Source organism: Lathyrus oleraceus, chromosome 7 (assembly GCF_024323335.1).
Source record: "Lathyrus oleraceus cultivar Zhongwan6 chromosome 7, CAAS_Psat_ZW6_1.0, whole genome shotgun sequence".
Taxonomy (NCBI): Eukaryota; Viridiplantae; Streptophyta; class Magnoliopsida; order Fabales; family Fabaceae; genus Lathyrus; species Lathyrus oleraceus.
Window position 1 is genome coordinate 89,458,156 of NC_066585.1, and position 20,163 is coordinate 89,478,318.

At 34.6% G+C, this 20,163-nt stretch overlaps 1 protein-coding gene across 1 annotated transcript; it reads left to right on the top strand.

Annotated features, from left to right (window-relative positions):
* The first annotated feature begins 18,805 nt into the window (after positions 1–18,805).
* LOC127106095 (RING-H2 finger protein ATL78-like) lies at positions 18,806–19,492 on the top strand. Its single transcript, XM_051043376.1, has one exon. The coding sequence runs from the start codon at positions 18,806–18,808 to the stop codon at positions 19,490–19,492; it is 687 nt and encodes a 228-aa protein (XP_050899333.1).
* The last annotated feature ends 671 nt before the right edge of the window (positions 19,493–20,163 follow it).

Here is a 20,163-nt window from a genome sequence, read left to right on the forward strand (position 1 = left end):
ATATTTCCGTTCATCATTTATTCTACCTTTGCACCAACAATTGGTATCTAGAGCTCCGGTTCGGATTCATTAGGAAACACGGGAAACACGAGTGAACGTGAGGTCTTGTGTGTTTGATTTTGATTCTTAGATTCGTGTTGAATCTTGAACAAAATCTGATCAGAATTTTAATTATGTGGGTTGGGAAACACTGTGAGAAATCTGAGTGTACTGTGCAAGGTAGAAAGATGAACGGATGCGGCAACATGAACACCAAACTTCCAGTATTTGACGGTAAAAACTGGAATCGTTGGATGATCCAAATGCGTGTACTGTTCGGTGCTCAAGATGTTCTAGACCTTGTCACTGATGGTTATGTTCCGGTAGCAGCAGATGCGATGGATGAACAGAAAAACGCGCAGAAGGAAGTAAGGAAGAAGGATCAGAAAGCATTGTTCTTCATTCATCAATGTGTTGATGTAAATGTGTTTGAAAAGATTGCAGATTCAACGACAGCAAAGGCTGCGTGGGACACACTGGTTAGATGTTATGGTGGTGACGCATCAGTGAAGAAGGTGAAGCTTCAGTCCTTGAGAAAGCAATATGAGAATCTCAACATGAAGAATAATGCGAAAGTTTCTGAATACATCTCCAGAGTGATTCTGATCACTAATGAGATGAAAGCGTATGGAGAAACTCTTTCTGAATAAACAATCATGGAGAAGGTATTGAGATCCCTTACCTTTCAATTTGATTACATTGTGGTAGCAATAGAACATTCCAAAGATCTGAGCACCATGAGAATTGAAGAGCTGCAGAGCAGTCTAGAAGCGCAAGAGTTGCGTTTGACTGAGAGAACTTCTGAAAGGGAAGTAGAGCAGCAGGCTCTGAAAGCAACTTCTGATAGGAGGTATCAGAAGCAGTCAGAAGCCAGGAGAAGATCTGATGGTGGTCAGAAGTCAGAAAGCTCAACCTCTGATAGACAAAAGAATGCTCAGAAGGGAAAAGAGAAGTATGACAAGAAGAAGATCCAATGTTACTGTTGTAAGAGGTTTGGTCACTTTGCTAGAGACTGTTGGTCAAACAAGGAGAGAAAATCAGAAGAAGCAAATATAGCCAGAAGTTCTGATGACGAATCTGTGCTATTGATGGCCTCTGAATCTGATGATATGGATCTAATAGACTGGTGGTATATGGACACTGGCTGTTCAAATCATCTTACTGGAAACAAGAAATGGCTGGCTGACTTTGACTCTGAAAAGAGGACAAAGATCAAATGTGCTGATGACAAATATCTTAATGCAGAAGGTATGGGAAATGTCAGAGTGATTCTGAACAATGGGAAAACAACATTGATTCAGAACGTGTGGTGTGTACCTGGCACCAGAAGCAATCTGATGAGTGTGGGACAATTAATTGAGAAAGGTTTTTCAGTTACCATGAAGGACAATCTTCTGAAGCTGTATGACTGCAATCAGAAGTTGATTATGGAGTCAGAATAGGGAAGGAATAGAACATTCAAGGTGAATGTCAGAACTACAGACTCATAATGTCTTAGTGCAACAAGTGCTGAGAAGGAGAGTGAGTTGTGGCACAGAAGATTTGGTCATTTGAATTTCAGAAGCTTAAAACATCTGAATTCAAAGAAGTTGGTACATGGAATTCCTGCAATTAAGAAGCCTGAAAAGTCATGCAAAGTTTGCATGGAAGGAAAACAACCACGATTGCCATTTGCGTCATAAACTGCTCCAAGAGCAAAACATGCCTTGGGAGTTGTACATTCTGATGTGTGTGGTCCATTTTCAGTAGCATCGATTGGAGGGAATAAATACTTTGTGTTATTTGTTGATGAATTCACAAGAATGACATGGGTATCCCTTATTAAGTTTAAACACGAGGTGTTTGATGAATTCAAGAAATTCAGAATGAAGGCTGAGAATCAGAGTGGTCAGAAGTTGAAGATTCTTAGAACTGACGGTGGAGGTGAGTATAACTCCAAAGAGTTCCAGAAGTTCTATGAGGAGAATGGAATTGAGCATGAGGTCACTGCTCCCTATACCCCTCAACACAATGGTCTTGCTAAAAGAAGAAACCGCATTTTGCTTGATATGGTGAGAAGCATGCTAAAGGAGAAGAAACTTCCTCAGAAGCTCTAGGGAGAAGCTGTTGCCACTGCAACGTATGTACTCAACCGATGTCCTACGAAGAAGTTGAAGGAAATAGTTCCAATACAGAAGTGGACTGGAGATAAGCAAAGTGTTAGTCATCTGAAGGTGTTTGGTTCTGTTTGCTATAAACATGTTCCAGAAGCCAGAAGACAGAAGCTGGATGATAGAAGCAAAGTGATGATTCTGATAGGGTACCACAGTACAGGTGCATACAAGCTCTATTGTCCAGAAACCAACAAAATTGAATTCAGCAGAGATGTGATTGTGAAGGAATCAGAATTTTGGAATTGGGATAAGTCTCAGTCTGATTCTGATGTTAGAACTTCTGAAGAAAGGTCAGAGTTAAGAATTTCTGAAGTTGGAGTAAACTCTGACATTGATTCTGATTCTGATAGTGATTCTGACTCTGGAGAAGACTCAAAAGATGAAGGTGACTCTGATGATCCAGACTCTGATGACCCAGACTCTGATGGTAATCCAGATTCTGGTGGCAATTCAGACTCTGGAAATATGCCAGCCCCTGAAGATAGTCAAAGCTCTGGAGGAAGTCAACCATCTGAAGCTAGAAACTCTGAAGCTCAAGACTCTGAACAAGTTCAGAGACCACAAAGAATCAGAAACATCCCCAGAAGATATGCAGAATTTTACATGATGCAAGACACTGAAGTAGACTCTGAAGGAGAAGTTATTCAGTGTGCCATGTTAGTAGACTCTGAACCCATAAGTACAGAAGAGGCTCTTAAGCAGAAGCTCTGGCTGAAGGCCATGAAAGAAGAACTTGATGCTATAGAGAGAAACGAGACTTGGAAGCTGACAGAACTTCCAAAAGACAAGAAAGCCATCAGCGTCAGATGGGTTTTCAAGCAGAAGTTAAAGCCAGATGGTTCAATTGGCAAACATAAAGCAAGGTTGGTAGCCAGAGGATTTCTACAGAAACCTGGGCTGGATTACTCTGAAGTGTTTGCACCTGTAGCAAGACATGAAACAATCAGAATGGTGATTGCAATAGCTGCTAATAGGAATTGGCCTCTGATGCATTTAGATGTAAAATCTGCATTTCTGAACGGTCCATTAGAAGAAGAAGTTTACGTGTCACAACCTCCTGGATTTGTGAAAAAGAATCAGGAAGGGATGGTGTACAGATTATACAAAGCTCTATATGGATTGAAACAAGCGCCCAGAGCTTGGAATTAGAAGATTGATTCATTTTTCAAGAAGCAAGGTTTTCAGAAATGTGAGATGGAGTACGGTGTCTATGTTCAGCATACTTCCGAAGGAAATATGACTCTGGTATGTTTATATGTTGATGATATACTGCTGACTGGAAGTTCTGAACAAGAGATAGCCAAGTTCAAGAAAGCTCTGATGAATGAATTCGAAATGACTGATCTAGGCAAAATGACATACTTTCTAGGGATGGAATTCAAATACTCTGAGAAAGGTATTATTTTGCATCAGCTCAAGTATGAATTAGAAATTCTGAAGAGATTTAATCTGAAGAATTGTAAGATTGCTGTCACACCTTCTGATACAAATCAGAAACTGGATTCTAACTCTGATGGAAAGGATGTAGACGCTACAACCTTCAAACAGTTGGTTGGTTCTCTGAGGTATTTGTGCAATACCAGACCTGATATTTGCTATTCAGTTGGGATGGTTAGTAGGTTCATGAGTAAACCTAAGTGGTCCCATTAACAAGCTGATGTCAGGATTCTGAGGTATATTAAGGGAACTCTGAAGTATGGAGTATTATTTCCTTCTGGAAGAAAGGATGAGTCAGAACTTCTGAGCTATTCAGATTCTGATTGGTGCGGAGACAGAGTTGACAGAAGAAGTACGTCTGGGTACTTATTCAAATTTCTGGGAGGTCCCATTTCTTGGTGTTCCAAGAAGCAACCCGTTGTGGCGTTGTCAACTTGTGAAGCTGAATACATTGCAGGTGATGTTACTGCATGCCAAGCTGTGTGGATTCTGAATCTATTGCAGGATCTGAAGATTAAAGTAAACAAACCTCTGAAGCTGATGATTGACAACAAGTCTGCAATCAATCTTGCCAGAAACCCAGTGTTGCATGGGAGAAGCAAGCACATTGAGACCAAGTATCATTTTCTGAGACATCAAGTTCAGAGGGGAGTGTTAGAAGTTGTACACTGCAGCACTCAGAAACAGTTGGCAGATGTTCTGACGAAAGCTATCAAGATTGATCAATTTCTCAGATTAAGGGATGGAATTGGTGTTACAAGTTTTGATGGAATATGAATTAAGGGATGGTATTAGAAGTAATTCATATTTATTAGTTGTACTATTTTCTTAGCCCCTAAGTTTGTTAGAGGGTATTTTAGTATTTTATCCTATTCTAGTAACCCTAGTTTTAGCTTATAAATAGGGTGGCAATTATTGTAACTTTTATCATGTTTTTGTAGCCGTCATTCTCTTAATAGAATATTTCCGTTCATCATTTATTCTACCTTTGCACCAACATTTAATAGGTAAATAAACTCTTTAATACCATATGATTTTAATGTTTAAAGTAAATACATAAAAAATTATTTGATAAATAAGTTATTATTATCATAATTTTAAGCATTTAAATTAAAATTATCTCAATTATTTTAATATAATTTGATTTAAAAATTAAAGAAATATTTCGAATGTGAAATCCCTCTCGCATAGGTGATTAAAACAATCAGATGGTCCCTCCATGGCAAAGTTATGTTTTAAAATTCAAAAATCAAAAGTATTAAGGTTTAATAAGGGAACAACCAATAACAACAACCATGTTAAATTGGAATATAAAATTATTTGTTTCTTCATCTTCTTCAATGTTTAAATTTATTTCACTTCCTAAATCCAAGACATAATTTTTATCTTTCTTCACAATATTATTTATTATTAACACACATTAATCACACGAAAAATATTTTTATAAAAAAAAATCAAGAAAAATAATGGATCATAACGATTTGCATTATATATAAAAAATTATATAATTTAGTCATTCAAATTTTCAACTTTGCATCTTTTCATTTTTTAGTTAAAAAAGTTATTATTTTTAATTTCCAATTTCACTTCTGTAATGCCAAATATTCCAAGTAATACAAATTAAATTATTTTTAATTTCCAATATCAGTTCTCTAATGACAAACTTGTTAGAAATCCATCAAAATTTATGGAGAATTTCAATCAATCTTAATGAACAAGATTGTTATCACCCACACAATGACAATAAAATAAAAGTACATTGGAGAAAGAAAAAAAGTAAAGAACGACGAAGGAGAAGAAGAATTAAAGTTCTGCAGAGTTTCTCTCTGCCCACAAACTGTGGAAAACTTCTTATTCACTTTGCACCTCCGAAATACTGTGAATTACAATGTTATGAATACTTTATTCACTTCATTACAAAAATAAGGGTTACTCCCTCTATTTATAGATTTAGGTTAACTTGGACTTCAAGGCAAAACCCAAAATCATAAAAGCCCAAAATAGCTAACACTACTAAAATAGGCCTAAGTCAAAATCATGTATGAAGTAACATGCTTCGACACTTCGACACACTAACACAACTCAATACACTAGGTGGTTCGACACTTCCTTACTTCTGTCGAGCAACCTGCTTCGACACAAGAAATTACAATTTAACACACCACATAATTCATTGTGTCTAAGCTATCTACATTCATCATAGCTCTTAGTGTTTTTAACACTTTACCTGCATTCCCTTCGTCATGATGTCTGCAATCTGATTCTCAGTTTTGTAGTGTTCCACATTCATCTTCCCATCTGCCACCTGCTCTTGAAGATAATGAAACCTCATTTTGATGTGCTTGCTTCGACCATGTGCCATCGAATTCTTCGCCAAATTGATAGCTGACATGTTGTCGATCCTCATGGTAATTGCTCCATGACTCTTTGTTGTTATCTCTTCGATCAGATTCACCATCCATGTTGCTTGACATATACAAAGAGAAGTAGCTATGTATTCTACTTCGCACGACGATAATACCACTAATGGCTATTTTCTCGAACTCAAAGAAACTGATGCACCACCTAGCATAAACACATAGCCATCTGTGGCTTTTTGATCCTCAGGATCACTACACCAACTTGAGTCGGTGTATCCCACTAATTTGCATTCTTTTTCTTCATCAGTTGCAGGAAACAAAATGCCATAGTCGAGAGTTCCTTTCAGATACCTTAATATCATCTTCACCGCTGCTAGATGTGATGCCTTTGGCTTCTGCATTAATCTACTCACCATACCTACATTGTATGCTAAGTCAGGCCTTGTATGACAAAGGTATCAAAGTGACCCAATAAGTCTTCTATATTGGGTTGGGTCGACATCATCTTCATTTGAATCTTTTGACAGTTATAATTTGAGCTCAGCTGGAGTCTAAGTTGGGTTGCAATCTTGCATCTCAAATCTCTTGAGTATTTTACATGCATACCTTCTTTGATGCATCATCAAACCTCTACCACTCTTATAAAATTCGATGCCAAGGAAATATGAAATGTCACCCAAATCTGACATTTCAAGTTCCTTGTTGAGATCACCTTTGAAGTCTTCGATCTTCTTCTTGCAGCTACCTATTATTAACAGGTCATCGACATAGAGGCATAGTATAAACAATTCACTCTTTCTTCTTCTTACATATACTCCATGTTCAGATTTTCACTTCACGAATTCCTTCTCCTTTAGAAATCAATTTATCTTCTTGTTCCATGCTCTTGGAGCTTGTTTAAGTCCGTACAGGGCTTTATGCAGCCTGCACACTTTTCTTTCTTCGCCTTGTTTCACAAAACCAGCTGATTGTGCAACATAAACTTCTTCTTCTAAGGGGCCATTCAGGAACGCATATTTCACGTCCATTTGACACATCTTCCAGTTTTTCATGTTTGCTAGACCAACAACCAACCTGATTGTTTCGATCCTAGCAACAGGTGCAAAAACTCCATCGAAGTCGATTTCTTCTTTCTAAAGAAATCCTTTCGCCACAAGTCTTGCCTTGTGTCGAGTCACTTCTCCTCTGGGATTCAACTTCACCTTGTATACACACTTCACATTGATTGCCTTCTTGTCTTGGGGAAATTCGACAAGTGACTAGGTGTTGTTGACTTCGATTGACTTCAGTTCTTCGTCCATTACTTTCATCACTTAGAATCTTTCAATGACTCAGCTGCATTGACAGGTTCGACATCTGTGTAGAAAGCATAATGTACCAACTCACCTTCTTCATCAACCACATCATTTAAGGTAATCACACATTCTTGCAACCTTACAGGCATGTGTCTTGTTCTTTGAGGTCTGCTTTGCCCTGCTTCACCTCTGACTTCTTCCTGTCGAACTTCTCTTTAGACTTCACTAGCTAGTTTATCACAAAAGATTCTTACTGAATCTTTCTTGACATTCTCAGTCCAATCCCACTCCTTAAGCTCATCTATGATCATGTCCCTACTGATAACCACTTGCTTATTCACTGGGTCGAAGAACTTGTATCCTCCAGTCGAATGATATCCTATCAGGATCATCTGACTCGACTTATCATCAAGTTTTATTCTCAACTGATCTGGCACATGTCTATGTGCTATATATCCAAACACCTTCAGATGACTCAAGCTAGGCTTGACACCAGACCAACATTCTTCTGGCGTGGTTCCTTCTAGCTTCTTCGTCGGACATATGTTTAGGATATATGTCGCAGTCGACACAACTTCTCCCCATAATTCTTTGGGTAGATCCTTGCCTTTCAACATACTTCTAAACATATTCATGTTGATTATATTCTTCATTTCTACGACTTCATTCTGCTGTGGAGTGTAGGATGGCACCACCTCATGCACAGTCCCCTCTTTCACACATAATGCATCGAAGTCTTTCGACACATATTCTCCACCACCATCAGTTCTCAAAATCTTGATCTTTCGACCACTCTGTCTTTCGACCATAGATTTAAACTTGGCAAATACCTCGATCACTTCACTTTTCTTATTGATCAGGTAAGACCACATTTTTCGACTGAAATCATCTATTAATGTAACAAAGTATTTGTTACCTCCAATCGAATCCACTTGGAGAGGACCACATACATTAGAGTGTATGACTTCAAGAATTGCCTTCGACCTGCTTCCTGCATCCTTACTGAAGTTGTTCTTATGTTGGTTCGCCTGCACGAATTCTTCACACACTTCGTTTGGAATGTTGATTTCTGGTAATCTTGAAACCATGTTTTTTCCTCTTCAAATCTTTGATGTCTTTGAAATTGAGATGACCAAGTCTATAATGCCATATCCATTCATCTCTGCTGGCTGCTGTTGCAAGGCAGTTATTCTCCATCACATTTAGTTCAATCTTGAAGGTTCTATTCTGAGACATCGGAGCCTTCAAGATCAATCTTCCATTTGAGTCGAGAATTCTCATCATCTAGTCTTTTATCGACACCTTGTAGTTCTTTTTGACTAACTGTCATATGTTGAGTAAATTGCTCTTCATGTCTGGTATGTATAACACATTTGAAATTACTGACCTCTTGCCATCTTTCCTCATAATCAGAACATCACCAACACCTTCAGCTGCTAGAGTGTTGTCACTTTCAAATTTCACCATGTTCTTCATTGAGGATTTTATGTTGACAAACCAATCTTTCCTTCCAGACATGTGTGATGAGCATCCTGAGTCTAAGTACCATTGGTCCTTGAATCTCTCTTTATCTCTTGTTGTAACCATCACCAACGTCTCTTCTTCTTCATGTTTTGCCAGCTTTGCATAAGTTTCTTGATTCTTCTGCTTTTGTGGATAATCACTAGAATAATGACCATACTTCTGACAATTGCAACAGTGAATGTGACTCTTGTATGACTTTTGATCACCACCTCTTCCTCTACCTGCAACACCACCTCTTTGGTTGCCTTGGTTCCAGGGTTTTCTCTGATTCAACCAGTTTCCTTCTTGTTGATTTTGACCAGTCGAATTGTTGTAACCTCCTTTGTCTTTGTTTCCATTCCAGCTTCCTTTGCCTTTTCTTTCTTTTGTTGATTGAGCCTGCAAAGTCATATCACTCTTCGACTTTCCTGCAGCTCTTTCAGCCATTCTCTGTTCATGAGATTCAAGCCTCCGTTGAAGCTCTTCCTTTGTCAATTTTGACAAATCTTTCGACTCTTCTATGGATACTACCATGTGATCTAACTTTGGAGCCAACGACCTCAAGATCTTTCCAACAACTGATATTGATGTCAACACTTCTCCACATACCTTCATTTGGTTCACCAGTTTCGTAACCTTGGTGAAAAAATCAGTTATGCTTTCATTGTCTTCCATCTGAAGTAATTCATACGTTCTTTTGTGAGTTTCTAACCTCACCTCCTTCACCTTCTCTGCGCCTCCAAACGATTTCTCTAGAATTTGCCATGCTTCTTTCGCTGACTCTACATCACTAACCTTTTCAAAGTTATCTGCATCAACACATTGATAGATTATAAAGAGAACTTTATAATCTTTCTTCTTTAATTCTTTATGTGCAGCCTTTTCTTGATCTGTCGCGGCTTCTACAAGCGTTGTTACTCATTCCTTCACAAGATCCCAAAGATTTTGATAACAGAACACAACATTTATCTGCTTCCACCAATTCTCATAATTGTTGTTCTTGAGAATCAAAAGATTTGCTGGAAAATATATGTTTGGATGATTCATTGCCATGGTGATTTTCTTCCCACGAATTGATTAAACTGGAGCTCTTGATACCAGATGTTGGAAATCCACCAGAATCTATGGAGAATTTCAATCAATCTTGATGAATAAGATTATTATTACCGACACAATGACAATAAAATAAAAGAACAATGGAGAAAGAAAGAAAGTAAAGAACGATGAAGGAGAAGAAGAATTAAAATTCTGCAGAGTTTCTCTCTGCCCATAAATTGTGGAAAACTTCTTATTCACTTTGCAACTGCAAAATACTGTGAATTACAATGTTATGAATACTCTATCCACTTCATTATAAAAATAAGGTTTATCCCTCTATTTATAGATTTAGGTTAACTTTGACCTCAAGCCAAAACTCAAAACTATAAAAGCTCAAAATAGCTAACACTATTAAAATAGGCCTAAGTCAAAATCTTGTATGAAGCAACATGCTTCGATACTTCGACACACTAGCACAACTCAACACACTAGGTGGTTCGACACTTCCTTACTTCTGTCGAGCAACCTGCTTCGACACAAGAAATTATAATTCAACAAAATTTTCAAACTAATACAAACTACAACCTAGAAGAAAACATAATGTCACACCCATCATGAATCTTTCATAAGTTAGGTTTTTTTTTCATAATTAATAAAAGTTCATGCATCATCAATCATAGTCAGCAATTCAATTTGAAAAAATGATAAACATTAAATAATAAGAATTTCTCCAAACTTTTATTAAATAACATAAACACGTTAGGACCATCTTTATGCTCTGATCAAAGATATTGACTTATTTGATGTATTAGAACATAAAGGATGCAAAAACAAAAAATACAGAAAACTATTAGAATCAGACCTTGAATTAACACAAAAATATTGTTTACTATTATTATCCCTTGAATTAACACAAAAATACATAAAACTATTAGAATCATAACTTAAAATATTCTAATCAAACCTTAAATTAACAAAAAATATTAGAATATTAGAATCAAAATTATAAAATAAAATTATTATTATAATAAGATTAATCATAATTATAAAAATTAATATGGTAGAAAATTGCCACCTGAATTATAGTTTTCAATGTGTTGCATAGAAAAACACACAAGAATCTGATAATATTTTGTCTAATTAAAAATTAATTTTAATTAAATAGTCATTATAATACTACCTCCGTTTTTTATTATAAATCATTTTGGAAAAATATTTTATACCACAATATAAGTTGTTTTATAATATTAATGATTCGTGTTATTTTTTCTTATTATACACTTAAATATTTATTATTCTTTTTTTTTTTAATTATATCAATTTGTCTTTCCAATATCATTAATGAAGAATAATTTTATAAAATTTTTTATAATTTCTCTTTTTCATATCACAGTTATTATATTTTTTAATACGTGTGAAAAATTAAAAATGATTTATAATAAAAAACGGAAGGTGTAATAATTATGGTGAAAAAATTACCATGAAAGTAATGAGAAAATAGCATTAGAATTGTTTGTAAATTTGGTAGGTATTATAGTAGATTAATCAAATAGAGCGGAACTATTCGGTTGGTAATGAACATTGGAATATATAAAATAATTAAACGAGCATTAGGATCCTTTTAGATCTTAACTTCTGTTTCATAAATTAAAATCTTCCATGAAAAGGAGCAATGACCAAATACTAAACCAATTAAACAAAAAATCGAAAAAGTAGCCTATAAAAGCCAAAAAAGTGAAGCTCAGTTAATATTATTTAAAACCTTTAAACCATAGAAAAATCAAACATGAGATTTTGGTGATGATACAATCCAGTTTGCGCAAAACTTTTAAGATTATGGCCCTTCGTTGTTTATCGTCTTAGCATCACATATATTAAATCTTAAAATCTTAAATGCCATTGTGGTCTATGACATGGTCTTGAAATCACCAACTCTAGATCTCTTTCTCGTCTTCTCTAGCTATTCCGATGAAAATACGACACTTATCTTTAATTGCATCATATTTCTTTTTTAATATTACTTGGTACTAAAATTTCATTTTCTTCTCTAAATTAACATAATGAGAGGTTGGTAAATGAAAAACATTAATTTCTAGACTGACAATTAGATAAAATACAAAATTAAAGATTTACACACCGTAGCGGTATGGTCAATTCAGTTATCCAGGATAACAATTGAAATACTTTTTTATGGGTTATCCATTTTTGGTTCTCAAATTGTTGAAAACATTTTGAAGATCGATTTATCATTTCATAATTTTGTTGATGATGAACTAATTTGAACACCTTACATTTTGGCCAATGAATTGAGTGATTTTTTAACATGAACATTGATAGAACTAGTTCTAAAAGCTTATTCAAACTTACAGATTAAAGTTGGGGCTTTCGAATTCATAATCTAAACTTGTGACATATTGATGGATAATTTAGTAACATTATTGAGAGTTTCTCAATTAAGATCGGAGTTTGCACATTCTTTCAAGCTAAATTGTATGGAATCATTTTTGCCATATAATATGCTAATTAGAGAAATTAGAGAAATATTTGGCTTGAAACTTACTCAATTCTTTCCACTCGTGCATTTTATAGAATGTGAATATTGTCCATTGACATATTTTAATTAAATTTACACACTACACATTCCTTTAGATTCAAGATATCTCATATTTTTCGAGTGGACAATGCATGCACAAATATATTAGCCAATTCTGACTTTTTTATTATTATAATACTTAGTGAGATTCACTTCCTATTTGTCTTATTAAAATTCTAAGGTATATGTTGAGCTTTCCAAGTATCATTTTTGCTAGTTGTTTGATGGGTTAGGTTTTTATCTCCCGTCCGTTTTATTTTTTATTTTTTATTCAATAATTTGCTTTTATTAAAAAAAACTCTTTAATTTCTATTTTTTAATAGATGTAATTTTTATGTGTGTGCGCATGCGTGTGTGTGTGTATGCGTATGTGTGTGTATGTGTTTGTGCGTGTGTATGTGTGTGTGCGCGAGTGTATGTGTGTGTGTGCGGATGTGTGCGTGTCTGTGTGTAGGTGTGTGCATCTGTGTGTGTGTGTGTGTGTATATTTGTGTAGGTGCGTGTGTGTATGTGTGTGTGTGCGCGTCCTTGCATGCATGATAAAAATACAATATCTGACAACCGTTTATTGTGGAAGACTGTCAAAGGTTATTAGGATTTTTGTGGTGTTAAAGCAATTCACACAGAGATGGTGAGATGTTTTATATATGATATTTTGCTTAATGAATTAGTCTCTCTCAACCTCAAGGTTCCATGGGCAGGGATCTTAAGTTCCCCAAGAGAACAATAACTACTCTCAAGAAATTTAGAATTAGGTAGTCAATTTCCTATTATTCAAAAGAATATGGCATTCTCCCTTTTTTTTGCACCGTTGTGGACTGAGATACGTCACTCTAATGTTCTCAAGAATCAGGCAAGGCATCTAAGGAATGGGAGAAATAATCAAGAAATGGGGCGCCCATCCTGATAAATAACCGACTAGAGAGTCTCTTGCAGGGGCGATGTGACACTTTGCGTATCCTGAGAGTGTTCTTGTTGAAGGTGAGAAAAACACAAGAAGGGGGGGTTGAATTGTGTTAGATTTCTTTTCCTTTTATGAAGATATCTTCTCAAATTCTGAACACATGGTCTAAAATCTAAATCATAATAAAGTGTTTAGCATCAGAATCAAGCAATTCAGAGGCATAAAGGAAGGTAAGAGAGACACAAGAAGTTATCCTGGTTCCTCCCACAAATCAAGAGTACTTCAGTCCCCTTGGACTTCCAAGGGATTTTCAATATAACCAAAATTGATTATAATTTCTCAAGCACAAAGCAAGAGACTTCCAATGCTCAAACACAAAAGTAAGAGACTTCTATGCTCAAGCACATAAGCAAGAGACTTCCAATGCTCAAGCACACAGGCAAGAGACTTATATGATCAAGCACACAAGCAAGAGACTTCAAATGCTCAAGCACTTACCAAAAAACTTCTTAAACTCTAACTTACATTTAAGAGATTGTGAAAAACTACACTTGATATACAACCAGAGGTGTAGACAAAACACAAAACATAAAGACTCTTTGAGACTTACGAATTTCCAAAATATATAAGTGTTAAGAAACTCTAAGTTAAACTTGTGCTTTTTGTTTGACAGAGTAACAACTCTTTGAAATTCAATAGCTCATTGCTTTTCTTCAAGTCTTCAGCTTCTTATATAGAGATAAAGAAAATAATCATTGAAGAGATTGCATAAGAGAGTCGTTGAGAAGCTTGATTTAGAGAAGTTGGAATGTTTCTTGATATAGTTAATATCGTTGAAAGCTCATTTGAAATCCCTTTGCTACAAAAGGAATTATCTGTTGCATCTCAGATTTCTTCTACAATTTTTTCCTTAAGTCATCACGTGATTAGAAGAAGACAAAATCCTCGATCCTCACACTGACTAAATCTTCAGAATCTGAATGTCTAAAGACCAGCGCTTTAGAGTCTGGATCTTCAAAGTATCTTCAAATGTTGGATCCTCAGATGCTGACGTCATTCACAGGTTGGCGTCATTCTAAGTGTGGTCTTCAACTTCTGATATTCAAGAATCTGGATCTTTAGCTTCTTTTTATATGTTCATTTCCCATAACCAGTACTATGTTCTCTTTATAAATTTTAGTCTTTGATTATACACACTTGAACATATGTTAGTATACCCTATTGTTCTTTAAATATTTTGTTATCATCAAAACCTTAGAGATACGGTACAAACCAATTGTGTTCCAACAATCTCCCCCTTTTTGAACACAACATGAACACGATAATAATTAGTAATGAGTAAAAAATTGAATGATAACAAAGAGAAAACAAAAATTCATAAATACTTACAAGTGGATATATGGTGTTAGGTAACAAACTTTATTCAAACCACTTAATTGATTTTGTATGTATGCTTCAACCATGCTTGATTAATGCCTTGAAAATTGAATGTTGTAGGGGTCCAAGAATCCATACACATTAGGTTTATTTGTTTTTATACATAGACAATACATGTATCTAAATGTTAAAACAAAAGTCGAATATTGAAGTGAGTCCTCACATTAAAAGTAATATAGGATAACCAGTATAAATTGACATCATCTTAAAAAATGTACTTACATGCACCAAAGTTGTAGTATAAATATGGCCAACCACTCAGATCCCCACACAAAATCGTTTAAAGACTTTATATCAAGATAAAAAAAAAGTTATATATTTGGATCATGATCTAATTGAACATGGATGGGATCTTTAAGATCTGTGACCAAACATGTCAATCTCTTTACCATATCTAGTTGAGGAACTGGCGTCTCAGTATTGTTATGAGTTGTTGAACAACTATCTTTTATGCCATCAACACCCATGGCAACATTTTCAAACAACTCTACTAGATTTGTATTTGATTGGATGATTAAACTCATCGCTTTCAATCTCTGCATCGTAAAAAAAAGAAGTAACACGCTGGAATGGTCCTTCTTATGAACTTTGTTAGTTGTATTAAAGCCAACATTGATTACTCATCATTTAGATTAATGTCCATGGTAACAAGTATACCAAGTTTTAAGATTCTCGACAAACTCTACGAATGTTTCTTAGTAGGGAAGCAATCCCAAAAGTCTTTTGTTTTGATTATGCCAATGAGGTTCTTTTGCATACTAGAAGTAGTACATTCATACATATGTGGCCCGTTCGAGGATCATACCATTGGTGGAAACATGTATTTTATCTCATTTTTCGATGAGTATAGTCAAAAGCTTTGGATCTATGTGATCAAGCGAAAGGACGAAGTATTTGAAATCTTTAAGAGATTCAAGATGCTTGTCGAAAATCAGAGTGAAAAGAAGATCAAGGTTCTGCGAACAAATGGAGGTGGAAAATACACATCTAAGATATTTGAAGAGTTATGTGTAGAACATGGTACTAGTCATGAGGTAACTGCTCCTTACACGCCTCAACATAATGGAATAGGATAAAGAAGAAACATGACCATATTGAATATGGCGAGATGCATGTTGAAGAAGCATAATTTGCCAAAATTCTTATGGGGTGAAACAGTTACCATTAATGTTTATATTCTAAAAAGGTTCCCTACCAAGAAGCTGAACAACAAGGTTCCTGAAGAAGTATGGAGTGGCGAACAACCATCAGTGAGTAATCTGAAGGTGTTTGGCTATATTTTTTTACAAGCATGTTTCTGATGCAAGAAGAATGAAGCTTGATGATAAAAGTGAACCTATGATTCTAGTATGATATCATAAGACTAGAGCATACAGGTTATTCAATCCAATGAATAATAAGACCGTGATGAGTCGAGACATTGTGATTGATGAGATATCTGCCTGGGATTGGAATTCATGTGATGCAACTAACACTCCATTGATGAGCTATAAAGTTTATGAAGAAAGTAATGAGCATGAATAAAATCCTATTAATGACACTCCATCAATAGTCGAAGTTGAAGCAAAAAATATAGATGGTGTGGCTAGCACAAGCCAAAGACCTCAAAGAACCAAAGTTCTTCCAGCAAGGCTTTAAGACTATGAAGTGGTTGGTGATGATGAAGTCACAATAGATGGAAAATTAGTTCATTTTCCTTTACATGCAGGTGCTGAACCAATTAACTATAATGAGGCTTTAAAGAATAAATTGTGGACGTCGGCTATGGTCGAAGTGTTACAAGCGATCGAAAGAAACAACACATGAGAGTTAGTCGAATTGCCAACACATACAAAAGATATTAAAGTGAAGTGGGTGTTCAGGTTGAAGAATAATGTTGATGGGTCGATAGCAATACATAAGGCAAGATTAGTATCTAGAGGATTTCTTCAACGAGCATGACTCGACTACTCTGAATTATATGCACCATTAGCAAGATTAGAGACAGTTCAATTGGTGTTAGCTTTGGAATATAAGCAAGGTTGGTCCACATTTCACTTAGATGTGAAATCAACATTTTTGAATGGTCCTCTAGATGAACAGGTATATGTCACACAACCTCATGGGTTTATGATATAAGAATAGGCAAGGAAAGTGCACAAAGCCCTCTACGGTCTCAAGCAGACACCTAGGGAATAGAATAAGAAGATCGAATCACACTTGGTCGAATTGGGATTCATCAAATGAAAATATGAGTATGGTGTCTATGTTCAGGTTGTAGCACAAGATATAACAATCATATGCTTACATGTCAATGACTAGTTAGTAACTAGAAATAGCTTGGAGAACTTGTCAAAGTTCAAATAGCTTATGAAGAAGGAACTTAAAATGTCGGATCTGGGAAAGTTGTCGGACTTCCTAGGCATGGAATTTCAAACGTCGAAGAAAGGCATGGTGCTACCTCAAAGAAAGTATGTCAAAGAGATATTCAAGAGATTCAGGATGGAAGACTCGAATCATGCATCCTCACCCGTAAAACCAAATTTGAAGTTGGAGAAGCATGAAGAGGAAGATAAAGTAGATGTAACTTTGTTCAAACAAACTGTTGGATCTCTGAGATATGTGTGCAACACTCGACCTGATATAGGTTTCTCAGTCGAATTAGTGAGCAAATACATGAGTGAACCAAGGGTGTCACACATGAAGGCTGCAAGAAGAACCTTGAGATACTTAAAATGATCAACAAACTACGAAATTCTATTTCCATGAGATTCTGAAAACAAAGAAGTTAAAATTACTTGTTATTTAGATGTTGATTGGTATGGAGATAAGGAAGATTGAAGAAGAACAATTGGTTATTTCTTTCAAGTATTTGGTGTCCCAATATCATGGTGCTCGAGAAAGCAACCTTTGGTGACATTATCATCATGTGAGGCTGAATATATAGCAGGATCATATGTTGTTTTCCAAGTAATTTAGATTAGATATGTGCTAGAAGAGATGGAGGTTGAAGTGAAGAAACCTTTGGTGTTGTAGATCGACAATAAGTCAACCATTAATCTTGCAAAGAATCTAGTTATGTAAGAGAGAAGTAAGCATATTGAGGCTAGGTTTTATTTTTTAATGGAGAAGGTAAATCAATGTGAATTTGAAGTGAGACATTACTCGAATGAAACATAGTTGACCGGCATTTTAACCAAAGGATTGAAGATCGACAGATTCCTAATTCTGAGAAAGAAATTAGGAATAGTTCAGATTGACTATGATTAGTTTGTGTTCGACAACTTGGATTATAAGGGGGGTATATTGTGATATAATTCAATTTGTAGGCCAAGCCGAAGTTAATTAGGGTTAGAGTTTGTTACTTAGAGTACAAATAACTTTGTATATAAATACATGCATATTATAATTCAATTTTAACACATTCAATAATAACAATCCTTATTCGTCATTCTCTCTCTTTCTCTTCTCACTAAAATTGTCTCACATACTAACACTTTTTACCATCAATCAAAATCAAACTCAAGCAGCCAAACATATAATTATAATATAAAAAAGCAACTAAAAAAACTTTCCAATGCACTTTCCTTATAAAAGCATAGTTGTAGGGAATTAGTATTAATACTAGATTAGATAAGATTGCAAATCATATTTAAGCTTAAACATTTTGTCAACATGATCTATTGTTATGATTTACAACACCCCCTCTTTAATTAGAAACCACAACTTCTAAAGCCAAATATATTGCAATCTAACCACTTGCATAAATATTTCAAGTGAACAAGTATGTAATATAGCAAAAGGGATTTGTTACATATTATAATAAAGTAAAGTGGGTAACTATAATATATAATACACATATCGTATGATGTACGAGGAATAATGCAACAGCACAATTGTTATGATAGAAATAGTTAAACGTGTATTGCATTCATATAGTAACAAATTTAATTTAATAAAAGTAAGATACCATATCTTACCATATGATGTAACTTCCCTTTATATAAAGTCTCTCATCAAAGAGAACATAACAAGTTAACAACAACTCATCAAATTATCAAACAAACATGTATGCTTCTACTTCCTTTACTTCACAACATGTCCATGAGTTTCTTGTAGAGTCTCACTCAAGAAGGTTACTCTTCCAAAATCCTATTATTCATCAATCACTTAAAATCAACTCTCCTGTTTTAGCAAATATCAACAATTCAACCGACTCGTATTTCGGAAGTACCAAATTTGATTCAAATGTTGTGATGATAATTGCAGTCATATTATGTGTGTTTATTTTTTCACTTGCATTAAACTCCATCATAAGGTGTGCGTGCGCCTTAAGGATTTCAAACGTATCCATCGACAACATATCTTCTTTGAGTAGCAATTCTTCACCTCAATCGGCTAAAAAAGGAATCAAGAAGAAAGCTCTTAAGAAATTCCCAAAAGTGATTTATTCAACTGAGTTGAAACTACCAGGTTTGGATAGTGAGTGTGTGATATGTCTATCAGAGTTCATAAATGGTGAAAAGGTGCGTATTTTGCCTAAATGCAACCATGGTTTTCATGTTCGTTGCATTGACAAATGGTTAAAGGAACACTCATCATGTCCCAAGTGTAGACAATGCCTTCTTGAAACTTGTCCAAAGATTGGTGGGTCGCAGGTGCAACCAATTGTGTTGCCTGTGCCAGAAATTATTATACAGATACAACCACTAGAACCTGAAATTTTGGAGCGTAACTATAGAGAAATAGTATAAGCTAATTCTAATTACAGTCTATTAATTCATTTGGTTATGGAGGAGAAAGAAAGTTCAAATGTGGTGAATTACAGTTTGAAATTTTCTTTTGATTTGCTTTGACCACATATGTAAAAATATATTAGGTAAATTTTTGATTTAGTTTATATATCAATAAAACTATGGTGTAATTATTTGAAAATTTGAGATTTTTTACAATAATGCCCTACTTTGAAAATAAATTTCTAAATGCCCTAGTTTTTATTCTAACTAGTAATATATCCAGTAATATACCAGTGCATACTAGCATGGTGCATATTTATAAATATTTAAAATGTAATAAAAATAAAATGAAAAAAATATAAAATTGCTTAATCAGAAGAGTTTATTATTTTTAAAAGAAAAATATATTTTTATTTATATTTAAATTATAAATATAATTTTTTCATATATAAATATATTTGGATCAACAGTATATTTTTTTTCGTATGTAAATATTATTTTTGTTTTAATATTATTTATAAAAATAAAAAAATAAATAAAAAAATTATTTCTGTTTATAAAAAAATATTTTAAATTAGTTTATAAAAAACATATATGTTTTTCTCTTATTTAAATATTTAAATGAATTTATAAGATATTGCTTAATACCAACATTCCACTAATCGAGTAATAAATATCTAAAGTGCAAA

Bases quoted from the DNA above. Each gene is read 5' to 3' on its own strand.
- LOC127106095 (XM_051043376.1), top strand. From the start codon at position 18,806: ATGTATGCTTCTACTTCCTTTACTTCACAACATGTCCATGAGTTTCTT.